Below are 14,439 nucleotides of genomic sequence, written 5' to 3' on the forward strand. Positions count from 1 at the left end.
ATTGTAAATATAACCAAAGAAACATACCTGGACTCAGAAACTGGTCTTCTGTGAGTACATCTCCAAGAGTGACAGATAAAAACTGGTACTTGGGTCTCTGCCAGCACCAGTATCTCTTTTTTTTGGTCACCAGACTTAGAAGTTGTAATTTATCTGAGTCATTCAAGTTTGATACTGCGATCAGGTTACCTCCAGCATCAACTTCCTTAAGAAAATTCCGTGTTGCTTTGGCAAACATTTTGAGAACTCCAGGTTACCTGAAAAAAAAAGAAAATATATATATATGCATATATATAGGAAGTTATTATCTCATGATATTTCCTGAAATTATATTTCTTCCTAGTATCAATCAGTATTCATGAAAGAATATCTTCTCCTTAGAGAAACCTCTAGCTTGAGTTCAGCTGATGTCTAAAAAATAAAAAACTGAAATACTAAAAAAAAAAAAAAAAAAAAAACTGAAATACTGAAAGAGGATATGAGTATAATGCAGGATAGGCTAGGGTACACCTCCAAATCTCAGTGGCTTATCGTCAGAAAGGTATAGTTCGTGCTCACAGCGCACATCCAGTACAGGAGGCATTGCTCCTTGCAGTCATTCACGGATTCAGGCTAAAGGGGCAGCCACCCTCTTGAACATCATCAGTCATCAGCCAACAGGAAATAAGGTTCTAGGAAAGTCTCACATCGGGAATTAAATGCTCTAGCCCCAAACTGACACATATCCCATTCACTCACAATTTGTAAGAACTAGGCACATGGCCTCAGCCAATCATAATGGTCACGAAATAACAAGTATTTGGAAGGCAGAGACCTGGGAATATCTGTTGAACAGCATACTGACTACCCAAATTTGCATCTGACTTATGACTACTTCTTTGAAGGGTCTAATGTGCTTTTTCTCTATACTGTGTGATTTCCCTTGTCCATAAATATAAAGTGACTAGCTGTTACTTTTAAACCCAGAAATGAAAGCTATTCAGCTGGAAGGGAAAAAAAGAAAGACACACTGGAAGATATAAATGTACTAGATTCACTGGAAGATGTATACACTTTTCAATAAACTGTTAGAACAACTGGCTAAACATCTGGAAAAAAATAAATAAAGTCAGATCCCTATCTCATGCCATGCATGCATGCTAAGTCGCTTCGGTCACATCCGACTCTGCGACCTATCCCTATCTCATGCCATGCATGCATGCTAAGTCGCTTCGGTCACATCCGACTCTGTGACCTCCCGCACTGTAGCCTGCTAGGCTTCTCTGTCCATGGGATTCTCCATGCAAGAATACTGGAATGGGTTGCCATTTCCTCCTCCAGGGGATCTTCCAAACCCAGGGATCAAACCCAAGTCTCTTGCATCTCCTGTGTTGGCAGGCAGGTTCTTTACCAACCAGCACCACCTGGGAAGACCCATCTCATGCCACACACAAGAGCAAATTCTCAGTGGACTAGTGGGTTTTTAAGGAAAAGTGAAACCATAAAAGTAAAAAGACAAATATTTGTACAACTGTAGGATGAGAAACGCCTTTAGAAAGACAAATAGCAAACTGAGAAAATGCTTATAATACAAAAATCTAGAAAACATACAAAAAAAACTTTTGCAAAGTACATCAAGGGTTAAAAAATGGTAGTAGACACATGGACAAAGGTTATAAACAATTCACAGTGTATAAACTGCACATAGCTGTACATATGCAAAATACATATACATGTGCACACATACATGACCATTATTACCACAAAAACGCACAAATTGAAATAACTATCCACAAAGGTTAAAATGTCTAATGCACAAGAAAGATTAAAATGTGTAGTGCACAAGAACAGTGTTTTATTTACACTTGTACCCTGGTATCTGGAAATCACATAGAAAACACAATTATACACCAGCCCAGGTTGGATGCATGAGACAAGTGCTCAGGGCTGGTACACTGGGAAGACCCAGAGGGATGGGATGGGGAGGGAGGCAGGAGGGGGATCGGGATGGGGAACCCATGTAAATCCATGGCTGATTTATGTCAATGTTTGGCAAAAACCACTAAATACTGTAAAGTAATTAGCCTCCAACTAATAAAAATAAATGGAAAAAAAAACACAATTATAGAATTTAAGAGCTGAGATAATCTTGGATATTTAATTATTAATAGTTCAACCCACCTTCTTTACCATGGATCTTCTCGAGAACATTAAAAATTGTTTTACTATCACTAGTTCTTCTCTAAAGTACCTCATCTTAGATTATTTTATAGCCATCTAACCCTGCTCACTTATCAAAATATTTATTGAATCAGTCATTAATTATTCTTAAGTATGTACTATACCCAGGTACTGTGTTTAAGCACTCAGGATACAGACACAAAAGGCAGCCTCTCCCCTTAATGAGCTACTAGTTTGGTGAGCAGATGGAGAAATAAACAGCTAAGCTTTATGCTAGATATTGACACAGATTACTTCAAGGAATGAACCAAGAAAAACTCATCCAGATCAAGGTGCAGAGAAACACAGTGTTGCAGGAGCTGTCCTGAAGCAGACAGCATCACAGCTGCATTCTGTGGGCTAGGTAGAAATGAGTCTAGGTCAGCAAAGGAGTACTGAGAGGAGCCTCGAGCAGACAAGCAATTATAAAGGCTCAGCACTTGCAGGAAGTGGTGGACAGGTGGAGAAGATTTTCTAAGATTTGGGACCAGCAAGGTTGTAATGATCAGGAGACACGGGTTAGGGTAGCTATGCCCATCACCACTTCTTTAATAGACCTAGAGTTGCTCTGCCAGCTCTGGGATCGGTTCCTGCAGTGGACGGCCAAGTTCTAGAGTGGGGAGGGGCGAAAGACGAGGAAGACTCAGTCTTGGTCCTGAAGGCCTGTGCCTCCCCTCCTGGGGGCCAGGGCAGCAGAAGCCACTAGAGGGGTTATACAGGGAGCAGTATGGTCAGAGTGATCACTTAGATCTTCTGGACATGAAGTAAGAGATCAGCTGGAAGGGAACAAGGTTAGAGACAGATAACACAGGAGGATGCTGAACTACATCAGTGCCGTAAGGGCAGAAAAGATGCTGGTTTGGTGGTTTCCCCAGAACTCTGGTTGGATGTGAGGTTTCTGATGAAAGACAGGAGACTCCCCAGCGTGGCCTGCAGACAGCACGGGCCTGGCTTGGCTGATGAGATGGAGATGCCAGTTATCAAGAGAGGGATCTGGGAAGAAGCAGATTGGTGGGGACAGGAAGGCAGTACTACCACTGACAGTGTATCTAGGATAAGACACAACGTTTATTTTGTCAAACACAAGGAAAGAACATTTAACAAAATACGGTCTCCTCAATGACCTGACTTCCCTGGTGCCTTAGACAGTAAAGAATCTGCCTGCAACGCAGGAGACCCGTGTTTCATCTCTGGGTCGAACACTAGAAGTCTCCAATGGAGAATTCCACGGACAGAGGAGCCTGGCAGGCTACACCTCTATGGGGTTGCCAAGAGTCGGACATGACTGAGCGACTAACACTGACTTTCAGTCAGCTGGGGAATTTCACCCTGCTTGGCCCCAAGAGAAGAGCAGCAGCAGAACCTGCCTCAGTTCTCCAGGGGTGTCAGGATCTTCATTTTTATGGTTTCCATTCTTTCCTGGGGCAACTGGGAAGGGAGTTTACTACCTTGACTTCAGATTAAACAGGTCTCTAAAAAACCTACATCAGGCTTGCTATTAAAAAAAAAATAGTAACAAAACCCATCTGCTATAGGCAGCAAAGTCTTAATAATGACACCAGCCCTCCCCAAAGGGATTAGAGTATAAAGAAGGGGAACTCCTAAATTAATTTTTAATTTTTTTTCAATCTAGCATCAAACATAGCCTCTTGACAAGGTAGGTTGTTTGAAGAAAAGTTAACGGAAGTGACTACTGCTTCAGAGGTTTTTATTAGACTCAGATTTATTCAATCAAGGAACTGAGACTATTTTCCTTGTGAAGCTAAAGTTAGAGGGTTTGGGTTTTTTTTTTAATTACTATATTTGAATACACAATACATTTACATGGCTTGAGAATCTGAACTATGGGAAAAGATACACCCTGAGTAATCCCATCCGTACCCAGGTCCCATCTACCTTTTCACCCCCTCCCCTTCAGGTATATCACCTTCATGTTTCTTTATACAAATATAAAAGGAATGTACACACTGTTCTGCATCTTGCTTTCTGTCATGTGGCAATATATCCCAGAGATCTCTCCATGGTGAGCACCCTCTGCAAAATACAATTTCATAACACCCCTTCCCATGGATGTACCATAGCTTATTTAACCTGTCCCATATTGCTGATCACTTGAGTTACTTCTACATTTTTATTACTATAAAAATGTCATCCTAAATACTGAATGTATGTCCCCTTTCTACATGGGCAAGAAAAGGGTTCCCCAACCTCTAGGCCATGAACCGGTACCTCCTGTTAGATCAGTAGCAGCACATTAAAAATAAAGTGGACAATAAATGTATTGCACTTGAATCATCAGGAAACCGTGCTCCCACCCCTGGGCCATGGAAAAATTATCTTCCACAAAATCGGTCCCTGGTGCCAAAAAGGTTGGGGGCCACTGGGCAAGAGTACCTGAAGGGGGATTTCAAGGAAAACAATTGCTAGACCAACGGGTAAATGCATCGATAATTTATAGGTTGTACCATTTTTCAGTTTCACTAACAAGGTATGAAACTATCAGTCTCAGCAACAAAAGTAGGTTATCAATCTTTTGTATTTTTGTTAGTCATAGGTGAGAAATAGTATCTCAGTATAGTTTTAAGTCATGTTATTTTAATATAACATATAATTTAAGAGGCTTCCCTGGTGGCTCAGATAGTAAAGAATCTGCCTGCAATTCAGGAGACCCAGGCTCGATCCCTGGGTCGGGAAGATCCTCTGGAGAAGGGAATGATAACCCACTCCAATATTCTTGCCTGGAGAATTCCACAGACAGAGGAATCTGGCCAGCTATAGTCCATGGGGTCGCAGAGTTGGACCCGACTGAGCAACTAACACACATTTTAATATAAATGAACTTAAGCATCTTTTGTTCACAGCCTTTTTATATATCTTTTTCTGAACTGTTTGTGTCCTTATCCTATTTTATATTGCTTTTTCTTTATTCCTAGAAGCTTTCAAAAAATAGAGAGATGAGCAAAGATATAAGCAAAAAATTTAATACAATACAGTTTATCATGTGGAATTGGGAGCCAATAAGTTGCTGTCTGATTCTCAAACAACTAAATAACTGTCCTGCCTGGAAAGATTAAATAACACGCCCAGAGTCCACTTAAAGATCTAGAACTCAAGCTGCCTGACACAGACAAGCACAATAATGCCTCAACTAGAAGTCAGACGTCAGATTCAAATTTCCAGAATGCTCCAATCCAAAAGAAGACAAAAATGGCCTCCCTAGAGGTCAAGCTCAAAATGCTCATGGCCTAAAACTCCACTGCACTTTACAGCTGTACCAAAGAGCCTGGGCTCCTTCACTTGGGCCTGAAGAATTCCATTAGCAAACATCTCATGGGCCTCTGTGGCTCCCCAGCTTGAATCAGATTAGAATTCAGAGAATCAAAGTCAAGGCAGTGACATGAAAGCTCAGCTCAGACTCCCGGACAAGAGGCATTAAAGGAAGAGACCAAAAAAGCAAGACAATGACACTAAGTCAGAAGAGCACACAGCCAACTGGGACCAAAGGATCTTAAAAATATTTGCCAAGGTGGTGACGGCATTAGAAGGTACTACAATCGCTCATGACCATCCTCAAGACTGATTCAGTGTGATGGAATGATCACACCTTTGAGTTGCAAAAAACCTACCTCTTCCCAATTCAGGATTCTTCTCTGGAGCAGCTCCAGTTGATCACTGGATAGTTCTAAGGAAGAAGCCTCAACATCCACTGAATAAAGAGGGGGTAACTGTACGCTGAGTGCCAGGTACTGGCTGTGTACCTGCTATGTGCCAGGTACTGGCTAACTCCTTTCTACATATTTCCTCATTGAATCTCCACGACAACGCTCAGGAGGTATTATCTGGGTTTTACAGAAGTGGAAAGTAAAGTTCAAACATGTTAATTGCTCAAGAACACAAGAAAAAAAGCAGCAACCCTGACATCCAGGAACTGGTCTGGTACCATCAGCTAGCCCTGGGACTGCCGGCACTGGCCCGGCATTCTCCTGGCCGGCACGAACAATGTCACAGGACATCAACATCAGGCAAGGCCACTTGGTGGTCATGATAAATCAAGACCAAAACAAAACCTTTCATAGTCTTATCTGACCACAGTCAAAATGTGAACACTGTGCAAACCACAAAAATGACCAAACACTCCCACTACCCCCACCAACCCTGACACATAACTGTGGTTTTCAGCCAACGGCAGTTTTAGCCTCACTCCTTTCAGACATGATTTATGAGGATACTCCAGAGAATTTCCCACACTTTCTGGCGGCATCCAATCCAGAGCAAAGTCTTATCTCCTTACACTCTCCCCCAAATCGCCTAGAAGCCCAAATCCTATAACTCCTTTCTGATACCCAGTTATGGAGAAACCCAGGGTTGCCCATGCAGCAAAGCCTCCCCCATTCAACAAGCAACAACCCAACCCCTTCAACTCCACCTGCTGTTACCAGAGGCCTTTGACCAGAAGGCACTGAACCTCAAATAGAGAATTAGTGCTGAGCCCAGATTCCAACTGAGGTCCACCTGTCTCCCAAGCCTGAGACCTGGACCACCTGCTCTGCTGACACCCTAATCAGGTTTTTTTTTTTTAATTTGAACTACATATGATTCATTTTGTAGAGTGAGAAAATGTGCTCAAAAGGGTAAACTTCAGTTATGGTGGGAGCAAAAACCATGGCTATAAAACATGCTATTTCCTCACTATCTAGGAAAACAAGACACTGCTATTAGTACTATTGTCTCCTAACAACTTCAGCACATTTTGAATTGTTTTTAGTTTTCTCAACAACAAAGAGAAATTGAGTCTATTAACTTGAAACAGAGGTGTCATTCCTCTGTATCTTCCAATGCTTACAGCCCAGCGCCTTCATTTGTATAGTAAGGCAAATTAAAGACAACGAACTCTATCATTTCTTTCTAAAATAAAAATCTGAAATAAAAAAACAAATGGTGGTCACAGGGCAGGCGTGAGCTTGTAAAAGGAGGGTGAGGCAGCAAAGGTTTGGGGGAAGTGGAATAAATAACAGGAGACTGATTAAGTAAAGAAGAACCCATTGGTTCCCCTTGTGGGTTCAAAAAGAACGAAAACAAAAGCACTTCTGGAAAACCTAAGGAGCTGCTGAGGGCTTGGGCGGTTATTTCTCAGATCTAATTGTCTGGCCTCATTTTTTCCGGCTGTTTTCGTTTACGAGAAGAGCTCATTGGTGCTGGCTTTGGAAAACAATTAATTTACTCTACACTTATTCAGCTGTTCTCTCTGACCCCGCAGCACTTTTCATTCCACTCCAACTAGATTGTCTATTTGCCTCTCAAAGGAATCCATCGATCCTAACACATCCTTCCTTCTCACCAGTCCTCTGAACGGAGTAGAAGCTCAGTGAGAGGGTTCTTCCGAACCCGCTACAACCCACGCTGTTCTAAAAACGCCGGCTGGTCTCTCCTGGTCAGGTGCAGACTGGAAGCGTCCGGGGTCCGCACGTGGAGGCCCCGTGAGCGCGGTGATGTCATCCCATCAAGGCGGGGTGGGGGTGGTGGCTGGCCTCCTCCTCCTCCTCCAGCTCGGGGCCCAGGATCCCCGACGCTAGGGATGGGGACTCGGTCCAGGCCGGAGAGAGAATTCCACGCCGGGCCCCCGCCTTCCTTCCCCGCACACACGCGCTCCCGCGCGCGGCCGTCTAGAGCCTAGCCAGGAGAAACCGGAAGACAAAGAAAGAAGGAATGGGGAGGGGGCGCGAAGAATGGGGCAGTGGGTACCCGCTGCCCTAGCAACAGCCAGAGAAGGAAGTAGCAATGGAGTGGAGGAGAAGAGGAGAGGGGATGGGATGGGAAAGGGGTGGGGTGGGGGGCGGGGGCGGGAAACGGGGGAGAGGGGGACGCCATGGGGCCGGCGATCCAGCTGCGGGCAGCCCTCCCATTCGTCCCCCTTAGGATTAAGGGGCACACCGGAGAGCGTCCCAGAGAGAAAGGGCCTCGCGGGCTCGGCTCCCCAAGGTCAAGGCCGGACCCCGCACAGAGCCGAGCCCAGACACCCGGACTCACCTCCCAGCTGCCTCGCGACCAGCGCCTGTTGAGTCGGAGGAGCCGCCGGGCCGGGCCGGGCCGGGCCGAGTCGGGGCGGGGGATCGCGAGGGAAGAGGGCGGGCGGCGGGACCTTTGCTCGGTCCCCGCCCCTTGGAGCCCGGCGCGGCGGCGGGAGGAATGAGCTCCAGAACTGGCACTGGAGAGGGTTGAGTCCTGGGGCTGCCCTCAGCAGGGCGTGGAGAGACGCGGGGCTTCCCCTTGGGCTCCCATATGCTCTGGGCACATCCTGAGTTACCCCACCTCCTTATCAGTAAAACTGTCCCTCACTATTCCAATTAAAAGTACAGCCAGTCCACCACCCTACAGGAACGCGCCCTAGTTCCTCGCATGCTTTATTTTTAGGATTTCATACTTACTTCAAGCATTGTCTCCCTAGAATGCCAGCTCCACAAGTGCGGGAGGGTGGGCGTGGGGGAAGATTTTGTCTGTTTTGTTAACTATACCCCGCACCTAGCACAGTACCTGATGGATGATAGTAATTGAGTTAATTAATGCATCCTCTTGTTCATTTCTCCAACTAGACTGCGAGGTCTCACTCATCTTTGCATTGCTTGGCACAGGGTAGGTGAACAATTAAGTAATGGTTGTTGGATGAATGAATGAATAAAAATGGTCGAGAGGTACCCGTTTTGTCCTCTGCCTGGCCACACTGATTAGAGAGTTTGGAAGAAAAAGAATCACTGTCTTGGCCCTGCCAAGAGACTTTGTATCCATGCTGTTGTTTCTCTGTCCTCATAAAATTGCACTGGCTTGTTATAGAGATTATTGTCTCCTGACCTTGGCCATTAACCTCAAGAACATCCTTGTAAGTTGCATTTTCGTGAAGTTCCCACCAAGAAGCCCAGTGCTCTGCCTAGACAGGAGCTTTTTGTGCAATAGTTACGCAGTGTCTTCAAATTCTTCCCTTTCTTTTTTGTCCTGTCCACTGCCTTTCAAGTAAATGCTTGAGGAAGATAGTATGAGATCAGCAGCTAGTATTTATATAGCACTTTCTAATTACTGTCACCAAGCATGGTTTTAAGTACCTCACATGCATTGACTGATTCATTTACTCCTCACAGCAAGTGGTTGGAAGTCCAAGTTACAAATGAGTAAATTGAGGCAAAGAATGGGGATCCGATTCAGCTGAAAAATGATCCTTTGGGACCTGCCCGCCCCCCCATCCTCTGCTATAGCCTCTCTCAGCAGCAGGGAAATGATAGTATCTGATGCATATTTCCTTAGTTGTTTTACAGATGCTAAAAACCATCACCAAATGGAAGAAATTAACTACTTGATGACCATGCCCAGACCTACTGGCTGCTAAGGATCAATAATGTTAACCCCTGTGATGACACCCTGTTACCTCACCATCAACCTATCAGAGAACTGTGCACGAGCTGTTCACATACCCTGGGACACCCCTCCCTCACCTGGACTTTAAAAACGCTTTGCTGAAGTTTTTTGTTGAACTTGGGGAGTTTGGCTGCTTGGCGTGCCCTGAAATAAATACTGCACTTTCCTTCACACAACCCAATGCCATTAGATTGGTTTTACTGCACACGAGTGAAGGAACCCAAGTTTGGTTCAGTAACAACACTATCTGAGCTTTCAAACCACTGGACAGTGCAGACTCTTCAGAAAATAAGAAACACAAGAGTCAGTCCACCAAGCAGTGTTTGAACATGTAAGTATTGGGAGAGGGGGATGAATTGTGTTTAAGAAAGTACCCCCCACCCCATTCCCCATGGCTAGTTTTTCTGTCCCAGATGGTCGGGATCAGCCCAAACTGAGAGTTTCAACTTTTCTGTTGTATTTTTTTTAACAGTTGTGTTTATTAATATTTTTATTATCAAAGTATTTGAAGATTTCAGACAGACAAATGCATAAGCCCAACTTGGGAAAAAATGAATAGAAAACATCCAACCCCAGTCCTCTCACCCCATTGTAGATACATCCCATTAAGAAAATGAAGCTGTAACAGAATTTTGCAGGAGATAAATTGGGGTAGTCATAGAGATGGAAAGTATTTGCTTTTAATAAGATTCACTCTATAAGCTGTGTTTCAAGTTAACAGAACTTCTGAAATATATCCATGGGGTGTTGTGTATTTCCTATTCTTTCCCCCAGATCCTTACTGAATAAGCAGCTTGTAAAGGTGGGCAAAAATCGATAAAATGTTTTACTGTATATTTTTATGTTTTATGTATATTTTATGTATATTTTTGTGCATTATGTATATTTCATAAATGAACACACTAACAAACCACCTCTGCCTTAATTACTTCCAAGTTCTTTGAGAGCCCGGTTTGGAGAGACCTGCACTCTTTTACATAAATAGCCTCCATGGAGGAGAAAGAACACACACAGGCTTTGAACCAGTTAGATTTGGTCAAATCCAGCCTACCGCTTACCAACTGAGTGATCTTAAGCAAATTTTTAATTTCACATTTACCAATTGCCTGTAGTGTTATCATGAGATTTAAAAAAAAAAAAAAGTATGAAAAGCACTCAGCACATAGTAGGCCCTAAATAAAAGTTCATTCCCTTTCCTTTATTAATTACTTTTCAGTTAATGTCACTTTTAAATTGAGCATAACACGGAACTCTGCTCAACGTTATGTGGATGGGAGGGGAGTTTGGGTGAGAAGGGATACCTATATATATATATGTCTGTTCACTGTTCCCTTCACTATTCATCTGAAACTCACAATGTTGTTAATCGGCTATTTGTTGTTGTTCAGTAACTCAGTCATGTCCTTGAAACTGCAGCATACCAGGTTTTGCTGTCCTTCACTGTCTCCTAGAATTTGCTCAAGCTCATGTCTAATGAGTCGGTGATGCCATCAAATGATCTCATCCTCTGTTGCCCCCTGCTCCTCCTGACTCAATATTTCCTAGCACCAGCATCTTTTCCAGTGAGTCCGCTCTTCACATCAGGTACCCAATACAAAATAAAAAGTAAATAAATAAGTAAATTGCGCCTAAAAGTTTTCACCTACGTATAATTTTGCCTTTAGCCATATTGCCTTTTACCATATTGACTGCTTTCCAGAGGAACATAGGTTCTAACATAAATTAAAATAATTTGGCATACATTGATATATATTTTTAAACCAATTTAACTTATCTCCCTGAGTCCCCAAAATGTGTTTTTTTTTTTGACTGTAGACTACATTGCCAATGCATATTACCAATTACCATTCTAAAAGAAAAAGCTTACAAAAGGTTAAACATAGCCCAAAATTAACAGCCCATTTCTTTCAATGCCCCAAACCATCTCTTGTTCAATTGCAAGGTACAGATACAGACAAGAACTAAAATTTACTTGGTGGTCAGCAAATGATCAACCAAAATAGCCCAAATTTAAAGTTTCAATGCAGTGCAAAGAAATAAAGGAAAACAATAGAATGGGAAAGACTAGAGATCTCCTCAAGAAAATTAGAGATACCAAGGGAACTTTTCATGCAAAGATGAGCTCAATAAAGGACAGAAATGGTATGGACCTAACAGAAGCAGAAGATGTTAAGAAGAGATGGCAAGAATACACAGAATGGAACAAAAAAGATCTTCATGACCCAGATAATCACGAAGGTGTGATCACTTACCTAGAGCCAGACATCCTGGAATGTGAAGTCACGTGGCCCTTAATAAGCATCACTACAAACACAGCTAGTGGAGGTGACAAAACTCCAGTTGAGCTATTTCAAATCCTAAAAGATGATGCTGTGAAAGTGCTGCACTCACTATGCCACAAAATTTGGAAAACTCGTCAGTAGCCACAGGACTGGAAAATGTCAGTTTCCATTCCAATCCCTATGAAAAGCAATGCCAAAGAATGCTCAAACTACCACACAATTGCACTCATCTCACACACTAGTAAAATAATGCTCAAAATTCTCCAAGCCAGGCTTCAACAATACATGAACCATGAAATTCCAGATGTTCAAGCTGGGTTTAGAAAAGTCAGAGGAACCAGAGATCAAATTGCCAACACCCGCTGGATCATCGAAAGAGCAAGAGAGTTCCAGAAACACATCTATTTCTGCTTTATTGACCATGCCAAAGCCTTTGACTGTGTGGATCACAACAAACTGTGGAAAATTCTGAAAGAGACAGGAATACCAGACCACCTGACCTGCCTCTTGAGAAATCTGTATGCAGGTGAGGAAACAACAGTTAGAACTGGACATGGAACAACAGACTGGTTCCAAATCAGGAAAGGAGTATGTCAACGCTGTATATTGTCACCCTGCTTATTTAACTTATATGCAGAGTACATCTTGAGAAATGCTGGGCTGGATGAAGCACAAGCTGGAATCAAGTTGCCAGGAGAAATATCAATAACCTCAGAAATGCAGATGACACCACCCTTATGACAGAAAGTGAAGAACTAAAGAGTTTCTTGATGAAAGTGAGAGGAAAGTGAAAAAGTTGGCTTAAAGCTCAACATTCAGAAAACTAAGATCATGGCATCTGGTCCCATCACTTCATGGCAAATAGATGGAGAAACAGTGAGAGACTTTATTGTTTTGGGCTCCAAAATCACTGCAGATGGTGATTGCAGCCATGAAATTAAAAGACACTTACTCCTTGGAAGGAAAGTTATAACCAACCTAGACAGCATATTAAAAAGCAGAGACATTACTTTGCCAGCAAAGGTCCGTCTAGTCAAAGCTATGGTTTTTCCAGTAGTCATGTATGGATGTGAGATTTGCACCATAAAGAAAGCTGAGCACCAAAGAATTGATGCTTTTGAACTGTGATGTTAGAGAAGACCCTTGAGAGTCCCTTGGACTGCAAGGAGATCCAACCAGTCAATCCTAAAGGAGATCAGTCCTGAATATTCATTGGAAGGACTGATGCTGAAGCTGAAGCTCCAATACTTTGACTACCTGATGTGAAGAACTGACTCATTTGCAAAGACCCTGATGCTGGGAAAGATTGAAGGTGGGAGGAGAAGGGGATGACAGAGGATGAGATGGTTGGATGTCATCACTGACGCAATGGACATGAGTTTGAGTAAACTCCAGGAGTTGGTGATGGACAGGGAGGCCTGGCATGCTGCAGTCCATGGGGTTGCAAAGATTCGGACACGACTGAGCAACTGGACTGATGCAAGTATTATTGAACAAATATGGAAATGAAATAATTTGCTGTTCAGTTGTTATTTATTGCACTATAAGCTACCCTAAAACTTAATGGGCTGAAACAACAATTGTCTTATCACATCTCATAATTTTGCAGGTCAGGGCTCATTTCAATGATTTTTTAGTAGCATGTTACATTGGCTAGGATCATTCAGCAGAATTTAGCTAGAGAATAGCCTCGTCTGGCAGTCCAGGATGGATGACTTCACCCACATGTCTATTGCTTTGGCAGGGAGGTCTGGAAGGTAGTCTCAACCATACCCCTTACATGTGGCCTCTTCAACATTGTGATCTTGGGGAAGTCAGACTTCTTATGTGAAGGCTTGGGACTCCAAACACCAAGTATTCCGAGAAACAAAGCAGGAGCTGTAAGTCCTATGACTTGGCCCCTGAAAACCTAGAATGTAACTTTCACAGCATTCTAGTATTGAAACAAGCCTAGATTCAAAGACAGGGGAATTATACTCTACCTCTTAGTGGGAGAAAGAGCAAAGAGCTTCCAGACACCTTTATTCTACTACACTTGTTTTTATGAAAGAGAATGCCATTAAATACAGTTTTTAAAAAATCCTATGTTTTCTGTTTATTGTTCACATAGAAACATATCATCGTCAGCACAAAGGAGATTTGCAATGAAGACTGGTAGTCATCCACAAGAGGTCAGGTTTGTAGAAACATACAGGAATACCACAATGTATAGCCAAACACATTCTTCTCATTCCATTATCATTATTCTTAAAGATTATTCAGCATCCAAGTTTGCTATACCCAGCATAGAGAAAGGCAAAGTCCATGCATCCAACATCTTGTTAATTTAACAAATATTTTTTTAAGGATCAGGGCTTCCCTGATAGCTCAGTTGGTAAAGAATCTGCCTGCAATGCAGGAGACCCTGGTTTGATTCCTGGGTCGGGAAGATCCACTGGAGAGGGATAGGCTACCCACTCCATTATTCCTGGGCTTCTTTTGTGGCTCAGTTGGTAAAGAATCCACCTGAAATGTGGGAGACCTGGGTTCGATCCCTGGATTGGGAAGATCCCCT

The 14,439-nt window shown here is 43.0% G+C and overlaps 1 protein-coding gene across 4 annotated transcripts in view; it reads right to left on the reverse strand.

Moving 5' to 3' along the window:
* GSDME (gasdermin E) overlaps positions 1-14,439 on the reverse strand; it is a 103,375-nt gene that overhangs the window by 58,816 nt on the left and 30,120 nt on the right. Inside the window, exons 1-2 of one of the 4 annotated variants that reach the window (XM_070467604.1) lie at positions 8,227-8,514; positions 28-257 (exon numbers count right to left, since the gene is read on the reverse strand). In XM_070467604.1, the coding sequence (XP_070323705.1) occupies positions 28-238 (211 nt within the window). In that variant the 5' untranslated portion in view covers positions 239-257; positions 8,227-8,514. Of the gene's footprint in view, positions 1-27; positions 258-7,537; positions 7,819-8,226; positions 8,515-14,439 lie in introns of those variants that run through there. The other 3 variants (XM_020878020.2, XM_020878021.2, XM_020878022.2) reach the window with 3 other exon arrangements.

The sequence above is a fragment of the Odocoileus virginianus genome, chromosome 1, assembly GCF_023699985.2.
Source record: "Odocoileus virginianus isolate 20LAN1187 ecotype Illinois chromosome 1, Ovbor_1.2, whole genome shotgun sequence".
Classification (NCBI taxonomy): Eukaryota; Metazoa; Chordata; class Mammalia; order Artiodactyla; family Cervidae; genus Odocoileus; species Odocoileus virginianus.